The following is a 20,065-nucleotide window of genomic DNA, read 5'->3' as shown; positions in this document are numbered from 1 at the left end:
AGGAAAACTACTCATTAAAGAGCTGTGATTCTGATTGAGCAGGAGACTCATTTGGAGCTCGCAAGATTTACTATATTAAAACTCAGCTGGGAGTTTTATAAGTCATGCAAGTGGAACAGCTACAGATACTGTCAACACCTCTTCACCCAAAAGAGCATGCTGGTGCAATTGCTTATTTAGGGCAACACAGTGTGTAAATTTTATACGTACAATATAAAACAGAGGCAGTAAATGTTTTCATCCTCCCTCAAATTAAAGAGCATCCTTTGTCTTGTACAGAGCTGACTGCACTTTTTATGCCAATATAAAAAATGTGTACCAATAATTCTAAACATATGGAAATATGCACAAGCACATATGTAGCAAACATGCAGTTTCTGGCGTTCCCTTTCATAGTTAGGCATACAGCAATACAAGGTCTAGCTTCCACTCATTTAGGTATGACATTTTGACACTTCACCATTGCATTCCATCAGCCTTCACTCCACTGTTCTGTGGAACAAAAAGCTCTTGCAGCACCCACTTACCATGTATATATCCATGCAAACCAAACAATCCATGAATTTAGCACTGAATTCTTACTCAGCCAATCAAGTATCCGTCACTTAAAATTACAACTTTATTTTTAGTGGGTTTATTTCTGTACACTGGTGGGATATGCAATACCTTTTGCAGTGCCTCTTCTGTTTTCTCAGGGTTTGTTTTGAGCGCTTGCGAAGCATCGTTCATCGGTATAGGCATGAATCTCAAAGTATAGTTCCTAAACAAAAAAATAAGTTAATGGTGACAGTTAATCTAGTTAGTGTATCTCTTCATGAAGAATATCCTAGAAGGGAGAAATAAGGAGCATCGAGCTTCTCCGTGGAAGGTACTAAGAATGTATTTTTCACAGGTATGACACTAACTGGAGGCATGGATGCTCCTTTCCTGCTCATTCTTCTTTGCCACAGGACAGAGGGGGTGATTTTGAAGAGCAAAAAATGCAGTTAAGTGGTCAATGCCCAGTGGCTGCTGATTAAAGGCCTAGCTCCCCTCTGCAACTGTGCACAAGGTTAGATTAGATTTTCCTGTATCTAAACAGAACAGGGAGCGTCAGTGCCTGCTGGCAGCTCTATCAGATCCAAGACTAAATGGAAATATTCAGTAACAGACAGATAGCAACTAAGAGACTGAGTTTTGAAAATTTACTATTTAATAACTTCTTGTGTTTACAACAATTTGAAGACATTTGCTGAATTTTTAATAAAAGCTGACAAAACAAAGCATAGCAGCTCCACATTTGCTTTATGCAAACAATTGTTCCCTGCATTTTACTTCTTTGTTAGCAAAATATTTCTGCAGCTTTGTCCATCTGCTGCAAGATGAGAATAAAGACAGGGGTTTAGTCTTGAGTTAAAACTGTATTTAAACTCTGAGAAAATAAATTGGCTAGCATGACTCAGATATACCTAAAATGCTACATGCAATGGTTATGTCCACACAACTTCAGACTGGAATAAATGGATTTTTTTAAAAAAAAAAAAGCAGGAATTTCTTAAAATCTGAAATTATTCTATTTTCAATTAATCCTTAATTTCCTGCAAGCATCTCTTTCTCCTCATTCGCTGTCTGAAAACGTCCCACTAACCGTCTGTTCCTGTTCCATCCAGAGCTACATAAATATGTTTGGAACCCTCTATTTTTGAGTACTTTAAAGTTGGCAATTTCAATTGAATCATCACCATTCACTACAATAGACCATTCTCCACTAAATGCACCAACTCCAACAGCAGACACCTTAAATACTCTGAAACTCCAAGTTCTTTCACTTTCTCTCCCACCAGTTAGTTGCTTGGCCGCATGAAACACCATTCTCTGAAGGACAGAGGTCTCGTGAACTGCCAAACATGCTGATTCATCATTGATACTACCCAACATTTTACTTTAAATGATAATGGCAGACTTCTACGTTTCTTCCCCAATGCAAACATGGTGATGTATAGCTGTCAGTGGCTGGCAGTTACTCACAAGGAGTCAGCAAGGTCCACATCCTTCCACAGTGTCCAACTGTCTACTGCATCACAGTGGGAAAATCAACTTTTCTTTCTAGTTTTCTTGTCCCTCTAAAGAACAGTGCAAACTATACAGATTCTGATATGTGTCCTCTCATAATACTACACAGTGAATAACTGTTTGTCCACCGGCATGGGGAAAATTTTTAAATGTCAAAGGTACCAAAGCTCAAAGACAGATAACAATTACGGAACTTGTCAAGTGCCTGACTACTACCTGGTAGGTGGGGTATTTGTTTAGTTAAAAAGGAAAAAAAAGGTAGAATTCTAAGGATCTCTGCAGCTGTTTGACATTTAATGCATCCCACTCATTAAAATCTATAATTGCAAGCTCTCCTGCTAGTAATTATATGCTAAATTCAACTGAGTCAAAGGTTTAGTGAACCTTCCCTCACACACACAGACACACACAGTGGAAGGGGGTAAAATGAAAGGTAAGGAGATTTCATGGACACATAATCACGGAGGTAAAACTTCAGAAGACCACTACCCTAAGGAAGGAAGAAAATCCTCTGTACTTGGTTTCCTTCCAGACAGATAGTATTTTATCAAAATGCTTCTTTATTTTCATCTAAGAATTAACCAGCTCTTAGGGGGGGGAAAAAAATCAGGAATTTAAAGCCTGCTTTTCAACTTTGATCACCAGAGAAATATTTATCTTCACACTCCATTTTTCTGTTTCCTTTGAAGTCTAAAATATTCCTTTATTCTTCTTATTATTAACACTCCACTTGTCTCTTGTAATGGAGCACATTTTGCTACTAACTCAATAATCCAGTAATTTCATAACACATCAATACACTCAGCAAAATACCTGTATTTAAAGGATGTTAAATTTCTGATAAGGTACTCAAAGACTGGAAAGGATATCCCAAAGGAAGTCCCAGAAACCTCTTCCTCTATATACAGCATGTGTGACAAAAGTGCTTCATTTCATCACGTTATTTCCCTTGTAGTAACTGCTGCTCGATTCATGACATACACCCTGCTGCAGTGATAATTTTACTGCCTATTTTTTGTAAAACAAGAGTAAGATCATCTGTTTTGCAGGTGTGGGTGTGTGAATTTCATGATTTCATGTCACCGCTAAGGGAAGAATTTGTAACCTTCTAACAAATCCCAGCATTTCCCATCAGATTCTAGAACTTAAGCTATTTCTTCAGTCAGTCCATACAGAAAAGAAGATACCTTTTAGAAATTAATATGGGACAATACTGTACAGTCCTATGACAGAGTGGTCTCTAGGCTGGAAAGCACACACTTATCCTGCTGTTAAAATTAGAGATACTGAGTCCCTGCTTAATGGTCAGGCTGAATAGGATGTCCACTGTTCTCGAATGCTTCCCTGAACTGACACCTGTGCCAGACTCTGCATAAAATCTTCTCAGCATCTCACATCAGCTGTCTGCAACACACTTGGAGCAAATGCTGCCAACAGCCATGCTCCTGGAATTCCCCTGCAGGAATAATACTTTACCATAACTATAAACAGATGAATAAAAGCTGGGAGGAGGGGAAAGAAACAATCTTCTGACTACTTCAGCCTGTTGTAAAGGCTGTTGCATTCCCTCCCATTCTCCTCAGTCTCCTTCTCATACAACTAAAGTCTAGCTTTCTTCCTTTTTGTAGTTTAGTATATATCTATTTTTCCTAAAATCACAATAACACACATTCACACATACCCCCAAGCTGTTTTGGCATATTTCATTCCATTTTGAGCAACAACTATTTCCTACAGACTATTGATGGATTCAGGTATTTTTAGGAAACCTACAGTAAAGGGTGCTCTCAAAATGTCTTTGAGATGGATTGTTCACAGCCTAATTGTTTTCAGCCAGTATTGACAGGCCCTCTCTTGCAAGCTTAGTTGTTGCTTGTGGCTTAGTTTGTGACTTTATCAATGCTTTTGACAATTTTAAAATGTTTGAGGCAACATAAAACAACCTCAGCTTCCAAGGTAAACAAATGAGACTTCACCTTAACAAAGTTCTGTGTCACACAATTATCTGTACCATTTCTTTATTTTTTTCCTGTTTAGGTGATTTGTGTTTGCCTCAGGATTCTTCCTTCTTTTCTATTTACTCATCCAAACACTTCAGAACAGAAAAGTAAAGCTGATGCTAATGAGAAAATCAGTGCATTTTCTTTTCTACCAGACTTCCCCATGCTATTGCTCTCTAAAAGAGAAATGCCTGCAAGCTGACAAATAACCTTTGCAAATTATTATTCACTACTATCAATGGAATCGCTGCAAGATGACTTGCTTAATTATATATAATTCATCTAATTTCCCATGTCAGTGCGACTGAATTCATTTTGAAACCAAGTATATAAACTGCAACAGCTTCATAAAACAAGTAACTTTATAAGCTCTAGCCTCACAACCCCTCTGAGGGTTAAGATGCTCCCTTAAGGAGTTATACAGTTTTACAAGATATCCTGTCTAGAAATGAGCAATTGTACATTACCTTCGCTTTCTAAAGAGAGCCTTTGTTCCTATCTGAGGGATTTAATGGCATGAAACAACTGCAACTGCTGCTTAATTTAAATCTGTAATTTTTCCTTCTTAAGAGAAGTAATAATAACACACAAAGAAATGTGATGGAGATGGAGTGAGATGAAAGCAATTTAGCATCTATCACTGGTAATGGCTGCATCTGTGAGTAAACTCAGGGAAGCAACATGACCCAGACCACAGCAATTACAATGAACAACTGCAGTTTCTGAGATCATCACTATTAGTTTCAACTTGCTAAGGGTAAGAAAAAAATAAGTCAGACCACAAAGGCATGCTTCAGTAATTTTCTGTTATTACATGCAGCTTCATTCACTGACTAAAATAGAATTTCTGCATGCTATCAACATAAGAGAATGAAGGGAAAATATCACCAAATGCAGAATTTTAATGCTAACAGCAGAACTCAAGGGCCTCAATGCTGATAGCAGAGTATGGATGAAAGAGCCACAGAGCCTTTTCTCATTCTTTTGAAGGATGTGAAGTCATGAATTTTCCTTTAGATTAAGCACCCTGACGCTTAAAATTGAGAGCTCTCAGCATCTTCAGATCATATTGACTGTGGTGAGAACTGCAGCTGCTCTCATCATTCAAGATCTAAGTCTTTGGCCTCTTCATCAGTAATTCACTTGCTTGAGAACTTACTTTTCCAGTGCCACAGCTATGTCCTGGAAGCCCTGCGCGGTGATGTTATTCTTGTCCCATATTACGGTTCTGAGAGGTGTTGGGGAGAGGAAAAAACCCAAAAGTTAAACAAGCACCACCAAATAAATCCATATTGAAACTTTGCATATTGAAATAACACAGTGCCGTATGTTCAAGATTGTATAGCAGAAGGCAACATTTTGAAAACCTGTCTCTAGTTATATGCTAAAATCCTGAAATGACAGCAGTACAAAATTCAGCTTCCCTTACTTTAAAGGGGACTCTACTATCTTTTCCACCATTAACACAACCCCCCAACTTTTTTAAAATGCAGTTGATAGAAAGATTTGGAGACAGATTCCAGCTTTTCTGAGGAATAGCATCAAAACCAAAGTTCACAAGTTAACAAGCTTTGCAAGTCCACACTGAAAACCAAGAAATTTGCTGTAAGTGATCAATCTCTGTTCTACACAGGCTATATGTATTAAAAAAATTCATGCTGATTGGTGGCCAAATTTTGCAGGCTATTGTATATTCAACTCTGCATCGGGCTCATCACAGTTCCTATGATTCTACATGCAACATCAGTAGCTGCCAATGTAAACCATTAGGTTAGATGCATAAATTGTAGCTCTCTTGAATACTCAATAATGATCAGAGCAATCGAGCCTTCCACCTCCTCCCCCAATTCAGACCACTCAAGCAGACTGCCTGGCAATTTGCAAACACATGTTCAAAGATCTCATTAGTAGTCAGAAGAGACAGACAAGGGGATAAATCTTGCTTCTGCAAGAGCACCAGTAGTAGCTGTTCTTAAAAAAAAAAAAAAAAAAGGCAGAAAACCAAACAAAGATTTCTGGTGTTTAGAAGAAAAAAAGAAAAGATAGATGGCAGAGTTTTGCAAGTATTGACATCCTTCTGCTGTTGCAGAATCATCCCTTTGTTTTAGAATGGAAAAATGGAGGTAAGGAAGAGAGGAACAGAGATTCTACACTCACTCTGAAAGATCAGACATGCTTAGGGTTAAATCTTGGATATTTTTGCCACTGGTGTGTTTATATTTCTACCTGGATGTCATTTTATAACATATTTGGCAGAGCCAGTTACCATTGCATTATTCAGTTTGTAATCACAGCACAGACTGTGGTGACATTATGTCAACTGTGACATTCACTGTACTGTGAAACATTTCAGTCTGCCATCCTGAAATCCATCAAGGCATTATTTCTTCACATACTGTGGTCATTTCAGGTTAATACATTCAATAAACCTAAGCCATCCCTCCAGTGTTTTCTTGACATTTTTAATATTCGATTTGGGCATAGCTATGCAAAGACCAGGATCCCTGCCTCTGAATAAAACAGCCAAGACTTTTGGGGGGAATTTTTTATCCTCCAGGGAACAAATACTTGGAGACCAAACACAAAGTTGTCTCTTTACACAGACAATACACTGAGGAAGGTTCATCTGCACAGTCTGACAAGAGGAAGAGTGAGAATTAGCTTTCCTGATGAGAGTGACATATTTAGAGGTCCCCATCCAGATTCATGCTGATTGAAGGTTTTACTGTTTGTGAATCACATGCTGGATAGAAAAAAAGTGATACTCTCAAGCCATCAGTGCCAGACATGTGCTAAAAAGCAGCAAAGTTGTCGGGCGGATGAAGTTACAGAGAAGAGATGCCAAGGTCCATCAACATGTTAGGCAGGGGAAAGGAGAAGGAGGGATGGTCCATTCTGCTACCCATTCTGAATTCCACATGCTCTTTGTTCTACAAACTGATATTCCAGAAGACAAAGAATAATTTACTTCAGTTTCCCACCCAAGTGTCAGAATTTTCTCTGCTGAGAAGGCCTCTAGTTGAAAAGAGAGAGCAGAACAAAAGAGAGTGGCTAAGCACTAGAACAAGGCTCTCAGAAACACTGTGCAATCTCTGTACTTGCAGATCTTCAAAGCTTGCCCGGACAAGACCCTGAACAACCTCACACAGCTTTAAAGCTGGCCCAACTTTGAGAAGGACATTGGATTAAATGACATCCAGAGTGCTGTAACAAGGTAATTTTTTTTTCCTGTGATGCTAGGACATTTAGCTCTCTCTTGGTTCCAACAAGAGATCTTTCTGTTTAAGCTTAGAAACTGCAGTTTTCTCCAGTTTCAGTTATGGATATGTTTTTGCAGAGACAATTTATTTTTCTAGGGGCTTTTTTTGTTGTTTTGCTTTTGAGGCATTTTTGCTTGGTTGGTTTGTTGCTGTTCTTGTTTTTAAGACAAAAAGTATGAGAATCCTTCCAAATAGAGACATTATAAAGTGGCTGTACCTGGAATGGCTCTGAAGAGAAACAGCTTGAGAATAAGCCAGCAATTTCAGTATTATTAAGCCACTCTATCATTTACTGCAAATTTAAGACTTCTCTTACCTGAGCTTGGTGTTTATCTGTAGGGCTTTTGCCAACATCTTTGCTCCCATATCTCCCATGGCATTTCCACTAATATCCACTTTTGTAAGAGAAGTATTACTGCCCAAGGCATTAATAATGATGGTGACCTCAGTCTTCAGCTTGGAATCTGCAAGGGACAACGACTGCAGAGGCTGTGGAGCATAGGAAACACACAGGTAATGCAACTGATAAGGCACTTATTCCTCAAACATCAAGCAAAAGTTCCCCAAACTTTTGGCAGACAGCAGTAAGCATCAAAGAGTTTTATCTGTGTTTGCTTCAGATCCTGCAACACATGGTAAACTGGGAGTCAACAACTTACAGCACAGGTGTCAAACACGTACACACACACACAGATTAAGTTGCAATACCCTGTGAAAACAATACTTTTTTAAGTGGCAGCACCTCCAATTTCCTGAGTCCTACTAAGTACAGAATACAATGGAAACCTCAAAAGAGGCAAGACAACCACAACCAGCTTCACAAGACAAATTCTAGTGGGTTTTTGTTTAACCAGCATTTGCATTTTCAGTGAGAAATAAAAATATCTACCACTCTCCTCTTTTCCCTCAGGCCAAGAGCTTCACCCAAGGCCAAATTGCAGTCCAAAGCATTGTTAATACATGAACAGTTTCTTTTAAGGGTTTTATTATTGCTACTTCAACTTTCAGAGTAATTTTGCCTATCTGTTCCTTCAACTAAGGGCGTGGACCCTGGGAGGAAAGAGACAGAAAATTGCAGCAGATTTGAAATTCAAAACAGTAATGAGTATCTATTAAAATGAGTAAGTTAATAGATACTAGTCACAGTGGTGTTCTGACATCTGCAACTGCAATATCTTTCAGTAACTTCATTTTTTTATGCAGCATATTGAACTGAAAGTATTTTACTTGCCTCCAGCAAGTCACAGTCTAAGCCCTAAGAAAACCTCTTCTAAAAATGTCTATATTCCCTTCATTCTCAGTGTCCCAACATTCAACAGCACAAGCTCAAGAACTACAGCCTATCTATCCCCATGCCTTGGAGAGGTATTACAGCTACTAAAATCATAATTTTTCTTTGCTGATGTGAGAGAACTCCATAAACATTTCCCTTGCTCAAGTGTGAGTCCATACAGGGGAGTGTATCGTCATTATACACCCACTTAGGTATGTATTGGAGGATGAACTTCAGGAGCCTAAAATCTCCAAACTGAAGGCATAGGAAAATTAACATTTCATAACAATGAACCACGGCACCTATGTTGGATGTTCAAAGCTAAGACTAATGAAAATAAGCCAACTGGACTGTGCACACCTTCCAGGGGCTAAGATGCTTGCATGGTACTTGCTATACAGTGGGATTCTAGCCTCCAGGCACCACTGGATTACAGTGAAAACCAAAAACCTTGTAACAATACAAAATGTATTTATAAATGAGGAAATGCATAAAAATTTGGAGGCACAGCAGGTTTATAATTAAAAAGTCTCACAATAACACAAGCCACATGCTGGTTTTATTTTAAATGGAAGTTATTAAATTACTATGCTAATGCCCTTAATCTGTCTATGTTTTCCCATTTTATTACATTATGTACCCTAAAGAATATTAACATCACATTTAGAATGGCACTTAAGAGCACTTGACACAAGTTTGAGAAGACCTTTTGTAACAGATTCATGAAAAAGCAGCACCACGCAGCACTCTGCCAGAAACTGGTAATTTCTGTGAGCTTGTGATCTGTTTCTCGTGTGTCACTTTAGAAATGGGCATCCAAGTAAGCTAGCTGCAGGTGATCACTCCCACATACCAATTTTACTGCATCTCAAATATCCCCCCAGGAAAGGATTTCTCACCTCTTCCATTCCCACACTGACAAAACAGTCTATGATTGAAAGCACTTCTGTACTCTATTCTGCAAGGACTGACACCTACGCACCATCTAAATATTCATTAAACTATCTGACCATTACATTAAAAAACCCAATCAAACAACAACAAAAGAAACAAACCAAACACCAAACCCAAATCCCCACAAATATGGGCAATACTGTAGGTAGCCTACGAACACTTACTTCTTGTAACAGCTTTATAGTATTAGCTAGATATTGAGATAACAGAAGTCTGAGGAGTAATTCAGTGTCCCTGCTGCAGAAAAAGGGAAACTTTGCCAATACAGAGAAGATGCCTTAATATAATCTTTTTAGGGAAGAGGAATTCTCAAAGTAAAAAAAGGGCTAGAAATCCTATGATTTTATTCATTCATTTTGTCATACTCCTGCTGGAAAACATGTAAGCTAAATTTGTTTTTCCAAAGACCAAAGTGCTGTAAAAACCTTCAAAAAGCCAATTCTGCAACAAAAACTGAACTAACAAGTAAAGATACTCAGCACTCTAGTAATTCACTGACCTATGCAGGAGTGACTACCACTCTGAGTAATGATACCACGTACCTGCATTGTAACATCAATTTTTGCAACAAGAAAAGAAATGGCACAGTAAGAATACATTATTATAGCCTGCACAGTACAGCATCTACTTAAACAGAGACATGAAAAGAGCCCCAAAAATGAATCTAAATATTACATTCTCATTTATATAAAACCTGGGAAATTTTGCCTTGTAGGTGACTACTACTGCTTTTAAATTGTGTGGAATTAAATTTGTGTATCGCTCTATTTTTAAAGTCATAAAACCAAGATACTGATTGTTTAAATCATTTTACTCATGACTCACATTAACACAGCAACAGAGCTATTTAAAGTGTGTATAAATACATGAAGAAGCATTTGGCAGATGACTATTTTAGATTAAAGCCTCTTGCTTCAGCTTTCCATGCAGATAATGCAGAGTCCCTAAATTGTGCCAGCCTGCACGCAACACTGATCACGCAGTGTGCTCTGGGCAGCATCACACCCCAGTGCCTCTAATTTTATCTTTACATTTTTGAGGTCCCATGGCAGTAAATGCATAGTAATGGTAGAACGAGGACCACCCAATTTAAGATTCAAAACCAAATCAAAACAGTTGGAAATTGAAAATAAGCATCAAGGTACACCAAGGAAACTCCTAGGCAGTTTTCTGTAACATGTTTTTCCCACAGTGCTACAGTGTATGTCCTCAGCTCTTTAGCTGCTAGGAGATGCTTCAGACTGATTTCAGCACTTGATGAGACAGAAAGAAACAAGATTCCTTCACTGAAGAAGATTAACAAGAGAAAAGAACATGGGAAGAGACAGGATAACACTGATTGGTTCATATGCTATATCCCAAATGTTAATGTGTGACATGAAGGAGAGAGTTATTTTAAGTATCTAAATAACTGTTTGGAGGATTATTTTTTTCTAACACTGTTTGAAAACAGGATGAGACTACAGACTATGTTGTGTAGGTTAAGTCAGGAAAAACACAGTGGTTAAGAATTACAGGAACACATCTGACCACTGAGTAGTGGAAAAAGCAGAAAGTGGAACAACTGATATCACCCACAGTCTGAAAAGAAAAGGAATGTAAGAAGTGGAAGTTAATGATGCAAAGGGGGGAGAGCTGCAAGAATAATAAATGCAAAATTCAGCAGCTACTTTTTCTATGACCTGGAAGCTTCAAAAACAGAAGCTAGGAAAGATAAACGGAAGACTGTAACACTTAATAGAGACATTAAGGTGAAACTTGAAATTTTTATCCTTGAGAACAGATAGTATGAAAAGGATAGGCATAAAATAGAAAAACATAACCTCAACAGCAGTGTGTTTGAGAAGAAGGTTTGGATACTGAAAGGACAGAGAGTGTATTGAAGAGGTGTTTTAGGATATGGTCTGAGTGGGAAGGAATGTTCATCTGGAACAGAACAAAAGGATGAAGGAAATTGGGAAAAAAATACTAAATTACATTTGCTTGTGATTCAGTCTTCAAGACAGCTGTGAAAGGGTAAGCATAAAAAACAGGGCAGGACAGAGACAAATGTCCAAAAAGAAGCAGCAGGTGCTGATTAGATGATACCCCTCAGTACAGTATCAAAAGGAAAAGGAGAGAAGGGGAATACAATCCTGCAACATTTCCTTTAGAGAGAGGGTAGAAGGAGGTGATCACACAGCACAAAACGAAGAGGCTAGTTTGGTACAAGAAGTAATACTGAGATCTACCAATACACTACTCAGCACAATCCCACATCTAACTTGTGCAAACAAAGAATTTCATTAATGTGCTTTCATTACAGGTGTTAACTCAGAATCAGCTCTGGTATCCATGTGCAGCACCTCACTGTGCCACACTGAGGTCCCACATTTTAAAGAATAAAACATGGAAGAAGGCATAGAATTGAGAAAAACTGATACCACTAATCCCAGTTAAGAGGACATGAAGAAGATAGAGGACCAATTTAATAAAACATTACAAATACAACTAAGCACTAAAGAAAGAGGAACACAAAATATGGGTCTAATGACCTTGAATGGAAAGAGACACTGGAAACCTTGGTAAAATCTGCGAGGCTACAGACACAGATGGGAGGAGAAAATAACGAAGTTAATACGGAGACCATGACTTGGAGGTGAAACAGCAAAGACAACAGGAACAGCAGGTGTTCAGACAATTGAAATCTACAGTTGGCTATTTCTGAAGAATGAGGAAAGCAGAGCTTGCTTGTTAATTGCAAAATTAATGAGTAAGAAAGGACTAAGAATAAATGAATAAAGATTGACAAGCATGAGAGTAACAGAGCATCTCTTAACATCCCCTTCTAACCAAAACTAGGATGCCAAGTAAGGCAAGAACACAAATATAACCATAAAAATATTTCAGAATCAGGAAAGAGAATAGAAAGAAGAAAGTGGAAAAGCATCCCACAAGGCACTCTGAAAGAGTTTTATGAAATTGCTCCTGTGATTAACGGACTAAGAGAAGCAAATAACAAACAGCACAGTAAAGAGTTTGTTTGCATCTTTTGAAGCCACAAGGAGATTTCCGAGAAATCACTGCAATGACCTTGTATTTCATCAAGTAAAACAAGGAGCTAATACCCAAGAACAGCTACCAGGAAACAGTGTGTTCTATTAATTCAAATTTTTTAAAAACCCAAACAAAACCCCCAATTGTGTTACTAAGTGCTATCACCACCCAGAGGACACTACCACTGTAATATCCTACCAGGACACAAAAGTTTTGAAAATCTTTGCCTACAGGACTGTATAATTTAGACATAAAGCAACTAGATTATACATATCCAACTATTTGGAATGAATATTTTTCAATAATCACAGATCCTGAGAAGACCCACAGAAGTGTTCACCTAAATGTTACACGTCATCCAAATTGCTATCTGAAAAAAACCCCACGAAAACAACAATCCAAAATGTTGGATGTGTCTGTGCAGGATCATGATCAAATCATATGCAGCAAATTAACACAGTGAAGAAAATTATCCAAAATAGGCTGTGAGGATACAAATACACATGATGATAGTAGGCAGAAAGATACTCACTGAATCCTCGTCTTGAATCATCTGAACTAAATTATCAAGTACTGGAGTGAGATTTCTGAGGGAAGAAAAGTTAGGAAGATGATGAAATAATCAGCTTCTCCTCATCCATTCTATTGGTATTTAAAAGAAAGAAAAACCTTACTTGGATTTCATGTTGTTAAAGTTTTTGCCTAATGCCAAATGTCTTATCGATCGGTTTTTACTAAGCCAGACTACAAGAGTTGACAGGTCAGATTCTAGGCCTGTAAAGAATCAGATTAGATTAAGAATTAAAACACATTTTCACAAAAGACTCAGACTAGGTCCAATTATTAATACTATATTCATTCAAGTAACTGTTATCAGTGTACTGATTTCCAAAAGGTCTAGAAAAATTTCCATTCTTCTATTTTAAATCTTTTTTGCCCCTGCTTTTCTAGGAGGATAAATACTTTGCCTAAAATTACCCCTTGAAATCTCCATCCTAATCAGATATTGAAGGCACCTCTCAGAAACAGAAATCAGTCCCTTATCCATAGTCTGACCACCCAAGGGTAGTTTCTCGCACTGTCAGGCAGAGTCTGAAGTTCCTTTGAGAATTCTGAGACCATGCTAATCACTATTCAGTCTTAGTAGAGCTGTGTACCAACAAGGTATCAAAGCCTTCAAAAGCCTGCAAAAAGGCTAACAGAACAACCCAAATTTTGTTTTACTCCTAAGTAAAATTATTCTCAAGTTAGTGGTGTATTTGAAGAGTCCACTAGTTAGATTACAATGATTTAGGATTCAGATTCACAGGACAATTTAGATTCCAATATCTACCCTTATTTATAACAACAAATCTTTTTGCATAATTAGGCTGAGTCAGTAGTTCTGAAAGCTTTCCACTTGTCAAACCATCCCACCTGTCTTGGGCATTCAACTGTACTGGGAATCTCTTTCTGAAATACTTCTGCTGTTAAAGGGGCAAACACAACAGGTGAATTGTTCCAGTTCATACATCTACACTTTGAGTCTGCAAGATGAGAAATGAGAAGATATTCCCAGGAACAGCTGTGCCAGGAAACAGACTCCAAAGTAGAAATAGTCCCAGGCTTTCCCAAAGACTCAAACAGGCCTTTTCTAACCTCAAGTTGGTTGACTGCTCCAAACTTCCCCCTCTCACGTCTTCAGTGTCATGACCTCATTCTGTACCTGGTCTTTCTCTTTCTTCGTTCACTATGCATCTCTTGCTCACTTAGCTTCTCATCCTCTTGCATTTAAACCCACTTTCCTATGGATCTAATATGATGCCAGCTGCCATGAGTTTATTCTGTTGTGTGACATTGATGTCCTCTTGCATTTAAACCCACTTTCCTACGGATCTAATATGATGCCAGCTGCCATCAGTTTATTCTGTTGTGTGACATTGATCTCAAATGATAAACTCTTGAGGGTATTGATGTTTCTTACACACTTTATAGCAATATGAGTTCTTGGTCTGAGACATTTCCTTAACCAATATGGCAAATAATCATAGAGTAAGAGAAACCTTCTTTGATTACACTGTGAGCTGAACAAAAAAATATTTCTCGACTTGCATGACCCTCCATTCCTGTTCTGTGTACTTACCATTGTCTGAAATATCTAGGCTGGTGATATTGTGTATTTCTGCTATGCATCCTTCCAAGACTTGTGCACCTCCCGATCTTAACTAGAGACAAAACATCATCCATTTTTGCAAACTAGTTATGGTTTCAAGATCACACAGAAGACAGTGGTAGGAGCTTTGTGAATACAGAAGGCACTAGCAGCAGCAAAAACAACAGCAACAGAAGAAGATATAGACATCAAAATGACAGCCTATGCATACATTTCTACTATTCTCATCCTTACTCCCAGAATTTGCACACAAATGAGAAAAGGAACTCTCCTTTCTCTTAAAACTACCACTCAACAGTTAAATCAGTAAGATTTAAATGGTTAAACACAACAAATCCTTTAACCTTCGTGGTAGGCAGTGACTGCAGGATTTTGGTGAACATTCTCTACACAAAAGGGCCAGGGCACTTCCAATGAGGAAAAAAATAAACAGCCCAGCCTATAAGCATGCAACACTGCCACTCATGAATTCCACTACAGTCAAGTCATTTAGCAAGCACCTTCTTTCTGCCCCCAGCACAAGGCTAGGGTGCCCAGACCAAACATAACTGGGGGGAAAAATTTTACAAATCCATGAAATTATGTTTTCTTGACACTGAAAAGAAAACTCCAATAATACCATTGTAAAATGGTCACAAAATACCATAAACAAGAGAAAAGAGTAATTTAGTTATTCTTAATTTTTAAATAGTCATAAAAGAAAAAAATGGCAACAATAACAGAAAAGCCTGGCTGCAAAGTATCAATTATGATATTATTAATATGAAATATTACTCGAATATAAAAGCAATGTCAGGATTTAATGAAAAAACAATGAAATGGTCTAGAAGAAAACATCAACAATAAGAATCAAAGTTATGAAAACTTACACACTTATTTACTAATGCTACTGAATTAACATAACTTTTTTTTTCCAAAGAAGCAAAACTATTTTCATATTTCTTTCAGCTATGCAAACTGTTTAAAGTGCATTTCACTTTATAAACATCCCCAGAAAAAAGACTTAAGCTAAAGAGGGAAAAAGTTCTATGAAAGTTCTATTTTTGCATTTTCCATTTTCAGTTTCTTTGCTTCAAAAAAATTTAAAACTTTTACAAACATGATAAGAACTTTCCACCTCCTGTGCATAAAAAATTTGTAATATTTTACTAAGTTGATTTACTTGGGTAAATACTGTGAATCAACCTGCTGCTATTTCTGTGGACAGTCAACTTTTATCCATGTTATAATTAAAGAACCACAAATACTCTCCAGAAGTATTTTTCAATAAAGACTTGATTTGGTACTTTTTAGAATGTTTGAGGTATGTGAGTGGTTAACAAGCAGCTCAATAACTTGACCAGAGTATTTGAAAAATGGTCAAAGATAACATGTAAATCCTAAGTAAGATCTGGAGTGTAAGTGGTACAGAAAGTAAGGCACCTTCCTTCCTTTCTGTAAATCAAAGCCTACCTCTCCCTTCCCTCTAGTCTCTCAATAAGTAGTTACATTACCAACTGTATTTGGGCCAAAAGTGGTGCAGATTTAACTCAACTTTATTTTTGTAAGAGTATTTGCTGTATGAAAGCCAAAATCATTCAGTTTTGCTCTGTACTACTCTCTCAGTGTGGCCCACCACAAGGCAACTGTTTTACAGAGTGTCACATCTATTACTGCAGAATCTGTGGAAGTGGCAGATCATATGTAGAACTGGATTGACTGTTGGTAAAGTTTTATACACTAAAATTATACTCACAATAGAATCCAAATCCTTATGCTATCTATACTTTGAAGGCTGAAGTGGACAATTTTTCAGGAGCAGCTTTCAATCTTGTACCAGATAACTCTATATTCAAAATCTTAAATATATAAATATTTCAATTTCACAAATGGTGTTATCTATTTAAGCTGAGGTTGATGATAACAACTTGACTTTTAGGATCAAAATTCATTGCAAATGTGTTAAAATATTATGTATATGCATATATATAAAAGCAGAGATTAACTGAAGTTCTGCTCATCAACATGGACTGTGATACTGAAAAAAAATGCAATCCCCTGCAACATCCTCTATATGACATATTTAGGAGACTACAAATAGAAGCTCTTTTTCAGAAAATGAAGAATAACCCCTCAACAATTAAAAATGCCAAGTGTGTTTAAAGCTATGAGGTCCCAATATGGGAAGGGGAAACAAAGCTGCTTACTGATTTAACAATTAAGGTAAAGCATGGAGGGTACTTACACAGTGACCAAGCTAAGGGAAGCAGAAGGGAAAAGAGTGAAATACATCAGTGCTGAGCAGGCAGAAATAAAAATGTAATTTTCATAGTAAAAATAATTAAAAAAACAACCAAATAAGCAATATAAAATGATTAAGCCTGGAGTTAATATACCAGAAAATTATGGGAGCAAATGAAAAATGGTGGGAGAAGGAAGGAATGCAGATATATCCTTCCATAGTTGAGTACAGCTTGCCTGATGTCGGAAAGAAGAGGGCAAAGCTGAAGCATCAGCTTTATATCTCCCTAACAGCATGTGCTCGCCAGAACTGGGAGTAGTACTCACTGGCTCCAAGCTTCCCACAGCTCTGTTTCTGGGTGCAGATTACCCTGCCCAGATCCCAGAGGGTCAGGGAGAGGTGGAGCAGGACCCTGAGGTGCTGGGCTCACTGAGAGTACTCTCAGGCACTGGCACATCAACTTCCTTGCTGGTGGAAGCATAACTTCTTTCCAAAGCACATGAGAATGAATAAAGCTCAGTGATGTGAAAAAAAAATGTTAAGGGAAGGAAGTGCTGTCGGTTTGGAGGGACAAGTTACAGGAACCAACCCTGCGAGCTGACCATCATTCCTTCCTTTCTGTCATGAGAGTCAGCCATGACCACATGTGCTTTGGTGTCCAGTAAAGCTAATCGCCCCTCGAAAGGCTCCTCCACATCCCATCCTGGGCATTATTTAATGAAAGGATAATGGGTTTTCTCCTGTTGGCCCTTGCTGATACACATGCTAATTTATACTGTCATTACTTATATTTTTGTTTTATTGATTTATTCATTTAAGGTTATGATCACAGGACTTCATTTTTGTTACTTTAATTACTCCTCCCTTTTCCTTCCTTCCTTCCTCTGAAAGAAAAATTATCATCTGTCTGATCTCTCTGCTCAGAAGTCAGAAGCATGTGTACTTGACATGAAAGCTTTTCTATTTGGAATTTACATGCAGTGCTCTTCAAAGTAATAACATTTTTCAGAAAGTATAAAGTATCAAAACAAATGATGAATTCACAACGATTGGGGTTTTTTCTTCATAAGGAAAGCTGTGCACATATCAAAAGCTATTGGCCAAGAACCTAAGGCAAGGTTTACCTCAAGATGTTCATCAAATTGCACTTTTTCTGTTTAAAGAGACACCATTTGCATTTGTAAGGCACTTCCAGAACAGTTAATATTCAGGTGGACTTGGAAAGATCTCTCTAACAAGTGAGAGGCTTTTTTTGCAGCTTAAAAAGGGCAAGGTTGGAAAAGGCCTGTGCCTAAACTGCTTCATGTTGGCTTTGGCAAGACTCCACTACACAGTTCTCTACGTGACTTTGCCTCAACTGGCCTCCCAGGGTTGTGGCTGATCTTTGGTCATACGCTGTAACCACACAGGTATGCAAGAATCCTGAGAAACATAGTGCACAGCAAAGCAGAGAGAAGCAAGTGGAAACAAGATAAGGCAAATTAAGTTGCCACAATTGTTTTTATTTATTCTTGAGATATTTAAAGCCATTTTCTCCATGCCTTTTAAGTTAATAGAATGCTTCAATCAACTTTTACCAAACTTCCCTATTTGCCTGAATTGACTGATTGATTAGGAAAGCAGAATTTCTCCTAAGGCTGCAGAAGAGGAAGCATGTCTTTGGTTTTGATGGAAGACAATCAAACCACAGACATGCCTTCATGGCATGCAGCTTTCTTCAACCCATTCAAATGTGGGCACCTTGGAAGATCCTGCTGCAGGGTGCCATGTAATCACAGTACCAGAGAGCAGAAGCTGCCAAGCAGCAAACATGCTGGCTCGGTATCTAGCACAGCTACACTGTGCAGGGTTTTGCCAGTCAGATCTGCAGGTGCTTTGAACCTCTGTGCTCATTGTTTCGGATGCTGTAACACACAACAACTGACTTTTACCATAACTACATCTCTGAGTTCTACCTTTCTCACAACTTCTAGCTACAGAGAAAGAATATCTCACCCAGTGGATTTCATAGGAAGTCTAATACTACATCACTACATATTTGGAACACATCCTGATGAATATTCCTTACCTCACAGCTACTGAGATCTAAAGACACCTCCTTCAGATTGTGATTGCAAGCCAGGCCTAATAAAAGGGCTCTGAAAAAGATCAATTTTAGAGCAGTTTTAAAAAAATATTATAAAAAGCAGCTTTACATCATCATCATCTAAATGATCACAGGTTAATACACCTATAATGCAAAGAACTATTTCAAAACACAACACCAGCTGAGCAGTTTTTTCTTAAATGACAATGCCAGCACAAACCTGCCACACTTAGAACTCTCCTGCAGCTTCAAAAACTGCAGGGATGTAAGGTTAACAAAGAAACTATAAAGCTAATGCACCATCAACATTTAATAACATTCATCAGGGATGAATTTTCTTCAACATTTGCTTTCAAAGAGCATCAGATGATTACAAAAGGAGTGTTCTGTTGTACAACCACACAAACTCTGATTTTCCAAATACTGAGGAAAAAACTGGGGATTTAAAAATATGCAAGATGCTGTGCAGCCAGACATTTCAGCCAGGCAGTGCCTGTAACACTCAAAGGCTGGATCATGTTCAAGCATCACAATTCTCCACTTCTGCAACCCAACAAATATTTACAGATTTCAAAATGATATTGCTAGACAATGGTATCCTTTGTCTTTAGGCAGAACGGCAGACACGTACAGCAATGATTGATTATGATTTTCATAAATCCCCCATTAAAGTCTTACAGAAGCTTGTTTCCACATATAAAAGTTAGCGTTAACATCACATCTGTATCAATACTGTCATATCAGAAAGCATGAGAGTATGTGTCATAGAGCAGGAGCAAACACAATCTGTACATACCTCCTAGCATCTTTAGAATAGATGCAGCTTTCAATTACTAATTCAACAGAGAAACAGAAGGACTTTCTCACCAAACTTCATTCCAGCCAAAAGCAAGCTAACAGAATCCAAGTGACTGATGTGTGGAGATAAAAAACAATCCATTCTGCTGAGCCATTTGTCTACACACTTGCTATGCAAGAAGTGTGTAAAAGCCATATTTAAAATGTGTGTCCTGGGCAGGTTTTTCATTTAA

The 20,065-nt window shown here is 37.9% G+C and overlaps 1 protein-coding gene across 1 annotated transcript in view; it reads right to left on the bottom strand.

Moving 5' to 3' along the window:
* The window catches only part of LRRC16A (leucine rich repeat containing 16A), a gene marked incomplete at both ends in the record, with an annotated part of 69,281 nt that overhangs the window by 15,342 nt on the left and 33,874 nt on the right, over positions 1 to 20,065 (bottom strand). The window contains 7 exons of the mRNA XM_009079239.1: positions 667 to 760; positions 5,212 to 5,280; positions 7,629 to 7,801; positions 13,108 to 13,162; positions 13,250 to 13,349; positions 14,698 to 14,779; positions 19,017 to 19,086. Coding sequence (XP_009077487.1) covers positions 667 to 760; positions 5,212 to 5,280; positions 7,629 to 7,801; positions 13,108 to 13,162; positions 13,250 to 13,349; positions 14,698 to 14,779; positions 19,017 to 19,086 — 643 coding nt within the window. The remainder of the gene's footprint in view (positions 1 to 666; positions 761 to 5,211; positions 5,281 to 7,628; positions 7,802 to 13,107; positions 13,163 to 13,249; positions 13,350 to 14,697; positions 14,780 to 19,016; positions 19,087 to 20,065) is intronic.

Source organism: Acanthisitta chloris, unplaced genomic scaffold, assembly GCF_000695815.1.
Source record: "Acanthisitta chloris isolate BGI_N310 unplaced genomic scaffold, ASM69581v1 scaffold6737, whole genome shotgun sequence".
NCBI classification, from domain to species: domain Eukaryota; kingdom Metazoa; phylum Chordata; class Aves; order Passeriformes; family Acanthisittidae; genus Acanthisitta; species Acanthisitta chloris.
Note: the sequence above shows the minus strand (reverse complement) of the source record. Positions and strands in the feature narration are given on the sequence as shown.